The sequence below is a fragment of the Anabrus simplex genome, chromosome 1, assembly GCF_040414725.1.
Source record: "Anabrus simplex isolate iqAnaSimp1 chromosome 1, ASM4041472v1, whole genome shotgun sequence".
Classification (NCBI taxonomy): domain Eukaryota; kingdom Metazoa; phylum Arthropoda; class Insecta; order Orthoptera; family Tettigoniidae; genus Anabrus; species Anabrus simplex.
In genome coordinates, this window is record NC_090265.1 from 718,354,947 (window position 1) to 718,367,897 (window position 12,951).

General features: G+C 37.7%; 1 protein-coding gene across 1 annotated transcript in view; it reads left to right on the forward strand.

Annotated features, from left to right (window-relative positions):
* LOC136856801 (condensin-2 complex subunit D3) overlaps positions 1 to 12,951 on the forward strand; it is a 180,910-nt gene that overhangs the window by 62,610 nt on the left and 105,349 nt on the right. Inside the window, exon 7 of the mRNA XM_067134918.2 lies at positions 9,373 to 9,612. Within this exon, the coding sequence (XP_066991019.2) occupies positions 9,373 to 9,612 (240 nt within the window). The remainder of the gene's footprint in view (positions 1 to 9,372; positions 9,613 to 12,951) is intronic.

A 12,951-nucleotide genomic window follows, 5' to 3' on the forward strand; every position in this document is an offset into this window, starting at 1 on the left:
TTCCAACAGCAAAAGCTTTACCCAAGTTACATAAAGAAGGAATTCCCATAAGACCAATAATAAACTTCCGCAACAGTCCTACTTATAAAACATCGCAATACGTACACACTTTCCTTACCAAACATTACGTTTTTCACAACCAGACACCAATAAAAAATTCCATAGATTTCTGCAAAGTACTCAAAAACTTTAAGTTAACACCACATCAAGTAACATGTTCCTTCGATATCAAGGACATGTACACAAACATTCCAGTGGACGAAACAAGAATTATTAGAAAGAATCTCATAGAACATAATCAACTCGGCATTCCAGAAGTAGAGGATTTCATTAACATACTCAAATTCATTACGAAACACAACTACTTCACTTTTAATAACAAAATATATAAATAAGAAGGCCTCCCAATGGGTGCTCCTGCTTCGGGCATTTTAGCCAATATTTATCTCGACCACCTAGAACATACCAAAATAATAGGACAAATAGAAGGTCTTAATTTATGGATACGCTTCGTAGACGACATTTTTGCCGTAATAAATCAAAAAGAGACTAACAGTGACGATATCCTCAATAAATTAAATACACTTGATTCCAGAATAAAGTTCACACTAGATAAAGAAAAAGAAAACTCAATAAATTTTTTAGACATAAATGTAACACGAAAAAAGGAAGAGTTCGTCTTCAAGATACATAGAAAACCTACTTTCACTCCCATCACAATAAAGAACTACTCATTGCACCCAGAATCGTAAAAAAGGTCAGCTTATTAGAGTTACATATACAGAGCGTTTAACATACCCCTTACACACACAGGAAGAGAAAAGTAACTGCTCTTTATTCGCAAACAAGCCCAATATAACGGTTTCGAACCAAAGATAATAAACAAAATAATTGGTAAATTCAAACAAAAATTAGAAACCAATCTAACACCCGAAACAAAAAAGAAAGACAAATACGCTAAGTTCACATTCAACAACCCCAACCTATACACAGTAACCAATTTATTCAGAGAACATAATTATAAGATCGCATTTTCAACCAGCAACAACACGAAGCAAAAATCACAACAGTGTCAATTCCCTAGGTAAAAACAAACACTCTGAATCAGGGGTTTATAAATTAAAGTGCCATCAATGTAAAAAAAGTTATGTCGGACAAACTGGGCGCAGTTTTACTGTAAGATACCAAGAACATGTCAATGCCGAAAGACATTAAAAAAAATCCGCGATGGGCCAGCACATGAGTTTAACGGGACATCAATTTACAACCATAGAACAGGACTTAACTATATTACATAAAATAAACAAAGGAGCTCTCGTTAATACTTTAGAAAATCTATATATTTATTTAGAACAAAAAAGTAATCAAGACAATAACCTCAATGAAACTATTGACAATAGAAACCCTTTATTTGAAGGGACATTATCAAGTCTCGAAGCATTAGGCAAAAAACACAATACAAAAAGTAGAAGGATAAACAAGACAGAGCCTCCGCCATTTTGTACATCCCCTCTACCCAGCCCTCCTAAAGTTGATGCCGTGACTGTAACCGACACGCCCCCTCCCCTCTCCGCAGCCCCACCTCCCCGCAGGGAGGAGCATACAACAGAATACACACACCATTACTTCACCAGACGCAAAGCAGCATCAAACGTCCCTCCAGGGTCGCAGTAGAATCGGAATTCAGCTATAGCAAGGTAAAGGAACTTTTTTTATACATTCTATTATTACGTAAAGACACATGCTTTCGAACAAATTCCCACTACCATATTTTATTTCATTTCAGAAATTTGAAAAGAGGCCTTCACATTAATAGATCAGCAATCAGCTCCAAAGTTTCCACATTAGACTCAATCAAAAGCACTATAAGCAACCACACAACATACAACTTACCTGGAAGGAAAGGAAGAAAAACTTTCAACAATTCGAACAATGTTATGAAGTTAAACATTTTTTAAAAATTTTAATTGCATACAGACTTTTTATGTAACAAAGTGAAAATTTTTTTGAACAACTATTCTAATGAATAGACATAGTTTTAAGTCAATCAACCATGTAATCACCTGCTCTCATACCAGTAACACACTAACCCCACATTGTCTTTAATATCATCTATCTTAATTCATATTTAGTTTTTAAGTGAATCAATGTATTTGTAAATCTATGTGTTTAAAATCTTAACCATTCACCTAAGCCACTATAACAGCTGAGGATGTTCCTAAATAGGACACAAAACATGTACTGTTGACATTTAAATAAAAAATTTGCCCAAAGGCAAAATAAAGTATCAAAATGGTGGAAGAATCTCAATAGTGTAAAATTTAGTGATTAAATTTTGATACGGAAAATGAAGCTGATTACTTGCAATTCAAAGACGATGTCGGAGTCGATTAGTAAAACCCGTCGACTGCTGTTCCATAAAGAAAATTCGAAATGAAACAGAACATATTTTCGTAATAAATGCTTAAATAACGTGACTTATAATGACTTATAATTTGGGATCTACTACATCTGTATCTTTTTACTTTTACAACCTCATGTTTGTTTTAACTCTATAGACTACCATCATTCAAAGTATTCCCCTGCATTCTTGCTGTTAATCTGTACATATCGTTATAATTTCATGTTTAATGTTATCATTTTACTTTTTATTATGGTATTGTCACTTTTTAACAATTTTTATCATTCAGTTCAGGGCCCTGACCTAATCCTTGTAAATTAAGGCTGATGATGTTCGCTATGTCGAACGAAACATGTTCCTTTATTTAAGACACCTCATGATTGTTTTATAATTCAATGAGTAATATAATGTATTGAGTAGGTGGTTGTGATTAAAAGGATTTTATAATTTTAATAAATTTAAATAACGTGTCCGATAATGGTTGTTAACTCGTTAAAAATTAAGGCTGACTAAACGACCGCTTAATTTTTAGGCTAAATACTGCAATTAAGTAAGAATGGGATACACCTCGGGATATGGCAAAATGCTTAATTGATTTCAGAGGTTAGTTTATATTTTCTCGCATCTGGTTAAATTACGGAAAGGCTATTATAATAATTTATAACGAGCAGGTTATCATTTCTCTACTGGCGCTTGAAGTGTGATTTCATCATATGTATAGTACGGTTAAGTTAGGATATGTGACGCTGTTTGAATAAGAAAAGTGAAACGTTTGCAACAAAATGCGATTGATCATCTTCGGTACGGTATAGTTTTCTCACTTTGTGCATTTGCGAGCTCTCTCATCGACATTCAAAGGCGATGTTGGAGCTGATTTTCAATGCTAATACCCGTCGACTGTTGTTCTTTAAAGAAAATTCGAAATGAAAGAGAATAACACGTTTTTGTGATAAATGCATAAAAAACGTGGCAGATAGCAGTTGTTAACTCATTAAAAATAAAGACTGAAGTAAACGATATCTTAATTTTAATGTTGTATATGGAAATTAAGTAAGAATGTGATACACCTCAACATATGGCAGAGTACATCACTGATTTCAGGGGATATTTCATATCTTCTCGCGTCTAGTTAAATTTCGGAAAGGCTATATACATGTAAATTTTTCGTGAGGAGGTTATCATTTATCTACATGCGTTTCAAATATGTTTTTATGATACATATACGGTTAGGTTAGGTGACTCCGTTTGAAGAAGAAAACTGAAGTGTTTGCCACAGAAACCTCTGGAGTGATACCGTATTTCTCCGAATCCAAGACTTTAGTTTTTCTCAGTATCTCATGCAAAATCTCAATTGTTGTCTTGCATTCGCGGCCTAACAGTAATTAAATGGATACCACTGGCAACTACCGCGGTAACCATGCTGCTTTCTTTTCACACGCGCACGCACACACAAAACTCGCTAACAATAAACGACCGCCTCTTTACTATACATCGCTAGCCGCGACAACCGGTTGTACAGTGTCTGTGTGTAACGTCACTGGATCTGAGGAAATAGTGAAGAGAGAATGGCGTTCTATTAGCCTCTACAAAAGCATTTCTCAAATCTGCAGAATGGCATCAAAACATGCAAGTCTTCGAATTCTTAGAAAGGCCATGGCTACTCAGTGGCAAAGTTATAACGCGCCTATTGTACTTGTTGTACTTGACGCTTAGTAAAATTAAGTTTTGTAGACAGCAGGGATATTTTCGTGATGGATAGTCGTATTGCAAGCTGTCCACTTCATGGCCGTATCGATGAGTTTAATCAACAAATTAATCTAAAAAGCCACCTAATCGATACTTTATTTCTTTTGCCTTTGGCAAACTTAAAAATACATTAACAAACACAGTACATGTTTCGACCACTTCAGCTGAAGATGACCACTAAGTGGTCGAAACATGTACTGTGTTTGTTAATGTATTTTTAAGTTTGCCAAAGGCAAAAGAAATGAAGTATCGATTAGGTGGCTTTTTAGATTAATTTGTTGATGGATAGTCGTATTGTAAAGATACATGGAAAAGGTATGCCGGCAAATTTCCAACGGGTTCTCATCGATGTTATGATGCCAGTTTTAAGTTAATGGTTATTAAACACTCGGAAATGTAGAATAATTATGCAGCTGCAAGAAAATACGACATAGGCCTAACTAAAGCCAATATTTGGCGTTAGCGTGAAGACAAAGAGCTAAAAAAATACGTACCGGTACTGTACAGAAAATGCATTCATTGGTCCGCAACAAGGACGCTTTAAAGAAGTCGAAGATGAAATTGTGAGGTACTAGTATGTGCATGAAAAACGCAAAGGTGGAATGGCCATACCGTGGCGCAACAAACTCGTTCGTTGACTTTCAACGTCCGCGATTAGGCCTATACATCGCTAGCCGCTGAAATTGGCCGAACCCGGCAAGCGAGACGTGCGTGTAGCGGTAGCCGGTTATATCTGACGCTGAGTAAAAGTAACAGTTTTATAGACAGCAAGAATAATTTCCTAATGGATCGTCGTATTGTAGGGATGCATGGAATAGGGATTGCCGGCAAATTTTCAATGGGTTCTCTTCAGTATTATGATGCCAATTTTAAGTTAATGGTATTTAACCCAGCGGAAATAAAGAATAATTGTGCAGCCGCAAAAAATATGGCATGACGAAAGTCAGTGTTCAGCGTCTAAAAAGGTGTAGGCCTACTGTACAACAAAGGCATTCATATGATTTTACAAATTACTTTTTGAGCCTGATTTAAATTTTTTGAGGGAAAAAGTGGTGTTCATCTTGGATTCAGAGAAATACGGTACTAAATTTTTTCAGAATTAAATTAAACATACACTTTCACGTAGTATCGGATTTCGAAAAATAACTAACAAGTAAGCAAACAGTGTGGATATTATCTGCGGAAACGCAAGTTTTGAACAAACTGATTGCCGTTTCATACCAATTTTAATGTGCATGGGGGGTTTTCCTACTTTTACACAAAAATCGGATATAACGACAATCCGCTATAGCGAGTGAACTTTTCGCTGTTGTGAATTCTCGCTATAACGGACTTCTACTGTATTGGTATTAAAAATCCTTTGCATAATGGTCGCACTCTACAATTTTTTCGAAAATTTTTGTGTAAAATGTGTGATGATTATGCGGTGAAATATGGTATTGATGATTTAAAGAAGTGGTCCTTAACCCAACAAGGAACAGTTAGATCGAAATGAAATTATTACTATAACTTCATCATCACAGTTGACTGCATTTTTCTGTATAATTCTTCATTCTTATATCCACCTTCCTTGAACTTCGCTCTGCAGCCCTTTCTGCTCTCATTTCGTGTTTCATCAAAAGTGTCACACAAAGCCTTTCGTCCTACCATCCATCTTCCTACATTGGTTCAGAACCAGACCACAACACCGGGCCGAGTAGCTCACTCAGTAGAGCGCTGACTTTCTGGGGTCTTTGATGGGTTTAATCCTGGCTCAGTCTGGTGGTATTTGAAAGTGCTCACATATGTCAGCCTCGTGTTGGAAGATTTACTGCCACATCAAAGAATTCCTGTTGGACGCAAAATTCCGGCAGCTCCGTGTCTCCGAAAACTGTGACAGTAGTTAGTGTGACGTAAAACCAATATTATTATTATGACACTAGCAACAAAAGAAAATTGATAAATTTAACTATTTAGGTGAAATTATAAATGCAAAACCAACATGACAAAATAGAATAAATAAATTAAACAAAGCAAATTATGCCACCATAAACGCATACAACAACAAAAAAAACTTATCAACTGCAGCAAAATTAAGACATTATAAAACAGTCACACATATAATATATAATATATATAATATATAATATATAATATATTATTTGATAGTGTTGTGACTTTGTGCCTGACAGAGTGTGAAACTGACCCATTTCTCCAATATTCATAAACATTGTATGATTTCGCCTACTTGTTTTTATGGCTGACGATGACCTGGACTAAGGTCGAAACCGGTCCCATTTAAATAAGAATGTAATTACTACATTTCTTTCTTTTATGTATTGAATTGGTTGAACTTCAATTATTTAATTTTTAATGTTAATAATTTCAATACGGAACAATGAAATTTTTATCTTTAAATACGTGATATTGTGGCGTTCCTTAAAACGCCGAATACAAAAGAATTAAGATTTCAGTCGAACTTGGCAAACATGAAGCACGCTGTAGACACACCGAAATGAGTGAAAATGCAGAAACCCACCCCTGCATGTTTCGGGAGGCGTGTTCTATCATGACGCGGATACATTTTTAAAAATTACTCTGTAAAATACTATTTTTTAAAATGTAAATGCCGTTTTGAATTAAAAGTCTGAATTTCGGTAATGGAACCGACATTGTTCTTCGAATTACGAATTATCTGCATTTTGAATTAAACATTTTAAATAACAGGCAAAACCATACCTCATGTTTCCCCGAACGAGAGCTTCGAATTAGGCAGGATTTTGAATAAACCGATTTTGAATTATCGAGGGTCTACTCTAATTTATATTGCTGTGGACAGTAAATATTTAACAAAGCTATAACAAAAAGTTCTTCAGTGTATCCCAAATTGTCCGACTGGGTTGCACATTTATCACCTATTCTTCATAACATCTACACTATGTGATCAAAAGTATCCGGACACCTGCCTGAATATGACATACAAGTTCGTGGCGTCCTCCATCGGTAATGCTGGAATTCAATATGGTGTTGGTCCACCCTTAGCCTTGATGACAGCTTCCACTCTCGCAGGCATACGTTCAGTCAGGTGCTGGAAGGTTGCTTGGGAAATGGCAGCCCATTCTTCACAGAGCGCTGCACTGAGGAGAGGTAGTGATGTCTGTCGGTGAGGCCTGGCACGAAGTCGGCATTCCAAAACACCCCAAGGGTGTTCTATAGAATTCAGGTCGCAACTCTGTGCAGGCCAGTCCATTACAGGGATGTTATTGTCGTGTAACCACTCTGCCACAGGCCGTGCATTATGAACAGGTGCTCGATCGTGTTGAAAGATGCAATCTCCATTTTCGAAGTGCTCTTCAACAGTGGGAAGCAAGAAAGTGCTTAAAACATCAATGTAGGCCTGTGCTGCGATAGTGCCACGCAAAACAAGGGGTGCAAGCCTCCTCCATGAAAAGCACAACCACACCATAACACCACCGCCTCCGAATTATACTGTTGGCACTACACACGCTGGCAGATGACGTTCACCGGGCATTCGCCATACCCACACCCTGCCATCAGATCGCTACATTGTGTACAGTGATTTGTCACTCCACACAACGTTTTTCAACTGTTCAATCATCCAATGTTTACGCTCCTTACACCAAGCGAGGCGTCGTTTGGCATTGGCCTGCGTGATGTGTGGCTTATGAGCAGCCGCTCGACCATGAAATCCAAGTTTTCTCACCTCCCGCCGAACTCTTGTAGTACTTAGAATGGATCCTGATGCAGTTTGGAATTCCTGTGTGATGGTCTGGATAGATGCCTGCCTATTACACTTGACGACTCTCTTCAACTGTCGGCGGTCTCTGTCAGTCAACAGACGAGGTCGGCCTCTACGCTTTCGTGCTGTACGTGTCCCTTCACGTTTCCACTTCACTATCACATCAGAAACAGTGGACCTAGGGATGTTTTGGAGTGTGGTAATCTCGCGTACAGACTTCTGACACAAATGACACCCAATCACCTGGCCACGTTCGAAGTCCGTGAGTTCCGCAGAGCGCCCCATTCTGCTCTCTCACGATGTCGAATGACTACTGAGGTTGCTGCTATGGAGTACCTGGCAGTAGGTGGCAGCACAATGCACCTAATATGAAAAACGTATGTTTTTGGGGGTGTCCAGATACTTTTGATCACATAGTGTATGTCGAGTATGTGATGAAGAATGCCCTCAGTTACTGGACTGGAGGCAAATAACCAGTAACTTCCACTTCACTGATGACATCAGTCTCCTTACCAGCAGTGAAGATGAACTTGCAGAATTACTAGCAAGAGTTAAGGATGCATGTTTAGAACATGGACTAGAGATCAACCTGAGCAACTCCAAACTGTGATAGAGCAGCACAGATCCAGATGACAGGTCGATTAAAGAAACTGGAGGTGATGAAAACTTTATATACCTTGGGTCTACCATCTGTGATACAGGAAGTTCTGACAGAGAGCTGCCATGAGCAAACTCCCTGGGAAGCTATGGCAGAGCAGAGCCATAATGAACAGCACAAAGATCAGACTGGTTGAATCACTTCTATTCTCCATTTTCTCCCATTGTTCCTAGACGTGGACACTCAAGGCAAGAGATAAGAGCTGCATCGACGCCTTTCAGATGTGGTGTGATGTAAGGATGCTCAGAATACCTTGCACAGATAAAAGAACCAATGTGTCTGTTATACAAGAACTGAATATCTCTGAGTGTCATAAGGGGAATCATCCAGTTCTTTGGGCACGTAGTAAGAAGGGATGGTAAAAAATTGGAGAAATGTATCATGGAAGGCAAGGTTATTGGCAGAAGACCAGGAGGAAGGACATAAAGCAGGTCAAGCACACCACCAGCATAACTCTTCAGCAGGCTTTAACAGAAGCTGAAAACTGTCAAAGATGGCGACACTTAGTCAAGAATATTGTCTGAAGTCGGAAAGGGGTCATGATGCTCAGCAATGAGTTACACGACTTATGGTGATAACAAAAATTATTTTTTTTCTAAAAGAAATGTTCCTGCCTTGAATTAGGATGCAGAGCTTATTTGTGTGTATACATAGGTTAGTGCAGATAATAGTCCTAAGTCTAAAGGCAGCTGTCAGCCAATTTGTTCAACAAATAACCGATGTCAGCTGGTGGAGGAAATCTTGCATGTGTAGAAAGTGAAAAAGATGTACCGTCTGTCAAATTATCGATATAGATAATCATGCAACTAAACCGGTGCCATGTTCTAGGAAGTGAAGTATGGCGTGATCCAGGCTCTGCAGGTGCTGGGAATGTCTTGTAAGCACCTCTCTTCAGATGACCAGGAGCAGTTGTTACTGGAGCTGCTGGATGCTCTCCGCAGTATGCGCCTCCACTTCTCCTTGGTGGGGCTTGCTGTCAATGTGGCCACGCTTATTACACAGAAAAATGCTCCGTCTGTGAAGGAAGGACATGAGGCTGTGGCTGTGTGGGCTGAGGAACTACTCAAGGTAAGAGATCTTCATTTATCTGTGCACAGAGTTCCTTACACCCTTTCTCAAATAACCTGGTGGGAGGAAAAGTAAACTTACACTCACTCACTCCGTGGGCTTCTGAGGGACGTGAAGTTCCTGTGCCGATCTCACAATCCTCTTCCATCCTTTTCGATCTTGAACCTGTTCTTCACAGTTATCAGTTTGGAGGGTCTGGCATACTTTGCTGATCTCCTTCTTCCAGGTGCTTCAGGGTCTTCCTGAAGGTCTTTTCTCATTAAGAGATCCCTTGTATAGATCTACTGGTGCGCTGTTATCCTGCATCCTCAGTACATGTCCAGCCCAATGCAGTCTGTTGGATTCTATCTCACCCATTATAGATTGTTGTTGAGAGAGGGTGTAAATCTCATAATTAGATCTTTTCTGCCAGCTTTGAGAGATAGGATCGAACCATGAGCCAAATATTATTCTATAAACTTTATTCTCAAAGACTTGCAACTGCTCTGCTCTTTCTTGGTTATACTCCATGTCGCGGAACCATACAGAAGTACTGGTCAAATGATTGTATTGTAGATAATAATTTTTTCATTCCTTGTTAAAAACTTGAAGCCGAATATAGGGCTCATAGAGTAAAATGCCGTACTTGCATTCTTAATCCTACCTTGGTGTTTCTGTTGCCTTCAGTTTTGCTCATCGATTAATACACCAAGGAATTTAAACTCCTCTACTCTTTTAAATATATATTTTCCAATCTTCAAAGGCAGTCTGTCAATCACTTCATGATTCGGTCTCTGTACAACCATGTAATGTGTCTTTTTATCATTTACCCGTAAGCCAATTTTTGGTGCCATTTCCTCATGTTACACAAATAACTGCCTAATTTCTAATTCATTGCGTCCAATAAGAACAGTATCATCCGCATATGCAAGCATGCTGTGTCCCCAATATGATGCCAGCAGGTACAAGAGCTGATTTCCTGGGGCCTATTCCACAAAGGTATGGTCTTGTACCTTACAAGTTACTAATATGGGTTCTTGTAAAGTATGGAGTTGTAAATTTCTGTTCCACAAAAGATTGAAAGTCTCTTGTATATTATCTGTGAATTGTTACAAGTGACGGCATATCAATAAACATACTACGTCATAACATGAATCAGCTTTTTATCTTCGTATTCCATTCGTTGATTTGTCTTATTTATCGTAATATGGTATTTTAAGGTAACTTATGCAGCAAAGATTCAAAGAACTCTAATATTTCTGTGAATTTCGTAATGCTATGATGTTATTTTTCAGTTTATTTCTTCGATGATAGGAAATTATTCCGTTATTATCACCCATTCCGTTCTTCCGCGATCCTCGTGTGTGTTCTTTGATAGTCTGTCATATTAGGCAGCAGATGCTGTTAACAACGATATTCGGCTGCCAAACTTAATTATTACAAAATTGCAGGAATTGTTAAAATAGTGTCAAGAGAAACAAAGTTATTCCTTTTGAAGGAAATAGAAAGAAAGAAAATATTCTTTTCAGTGCATTCAGCGAGAGTCTGAAAAAACAAGACAAAGTAAATGGTTGGATGGAAATATTTGACTTGGGAAAAGCTCATGGAGCTCTTGAGGGGGAAAGTTGGATGTACGTAAGATATATATTCTGGCCTAATTTCAAGAAGGTGACACTAGTAAGTACGTATTTATTTAACTCATTCTTTTATATGTATATTTAAATTCTTTGATTAGGTTTATTTTAATTTAGTTTACCATAATAATAATAATTTGAATTATGTAATTATAATTACATATACTACATAACAGTTCTTTTATGTGGGCAAAGATTGTTAATCAAAGGCAGACTGGCACATGGGATGAAAAACATGCCAAATTGACTGATATTGACAAAAAAGTTTCGGACATTCTTGGAAAAAATTCACCTCCGTTGACAGCCTCACTGTCCTGGAATCTTATGATGGATCACCCTCAACAGCCATTGTAGATATCTCCACCCCAACAATTTTCTGCAGTGAATAGAGGCAACCAAGGAAAACAGTTAGTAAGAGTCACGAAGAAAGCATGGCAGAAAAGAAGAGGAGGAAGATTGATTTGCAGATAGATTTCTTCATCCTAAAAAACAGAAAATTAGCCCTTCAAGTGCTGGCAACGGGAAAGCAATTTTGCGTTCAGCCATCTGACACTGACAAAATATTATCCCGAATTATCTGTGGACAGTGTTGTAGTTTTAGAAGAAGGTAGTGAGGTAGTGATTAATTTAAATAGCAATACTAAGTAATAGGTTAAAAGTTTGGTCATAATGCCTTAGATTAGTTTTTGCATTTGTTTAACAATATAGTATTTAGTATTTAATAGTTTTTAATAAATAGGCTATACAGATGAATTATCACTCACCTTCACTGAAATGTGTTAATTAGCATCTCTTCTTTAAGCTACAGCAGGTCCGGCAAGTTCTTCATCTTCTGGCTCAGGTAAGTCATCCACAGTGTTGTTTTCCTGCAGGTCTATTGCATTGATTTGTAACTCTCGGTGAGAAATATTACATGGTGTTATGCAACATTTGAAAATGTTAGCTGCATAAACGGGATGTACTCGCCAAAGTCTATATCTACAGAATATCTGAGAAACGTAAAATGTTGCAGATGTAAAAAGTGGGTATATGGAATCTCCTGTAAATGTAAAGAAACATAGGTGATTTGTTTTTGGAAACTCCACTTAAGGGGAACTAAAAAGGGGTGAAATTTTAAAATGAGAATTTCTGCAGTATACCTCAAAAAACTTAACATGTTACAGAAGTGAAAAATGGTATTTTTTTATCTCTATTAAAAATAAAGAAACGTGTATTTTTAACTTTCGGAAATACCACTTGGGTGGAGGGGGGTAAAAGTGACTGAAAATGGTGTTGAATTCTTTTAATTAGGCTACTGATATCTCAAAAATGAAGACGTTACAGACGTGAAATTTGATATTTGGAATCCAATGAAGGAGGGGAGTGAAAGAATTGAAAAATTAATTGACTTAATTGATGAGAATACATACATCTAATAAAAAGTAAAGTTGTTACAGACGTGAAAATTGGTATTTGGATCTCGTTTGAAAACAAAGAAAAATGCGTTTTGGGGGAAACCATCTTGGGGGGCGGGAGTGAAAAGGAGTGAATTCCTTTCATGAGGACACATAAATCGAAAACTGAAGCAGTTAGAGTCTTGATAATGGGTATTTAGAACATCCTTTACTAAAAGAAAAAGGTATTTTTGGCCAGAAAATTCACTTTGGGGGGCGGTGGGGGGGGGGGGGGGGAGGAGGAGAGGAGTGTGAAAGAAAGTGAAAAAAGTGAATAATTTTTATGAGGATAC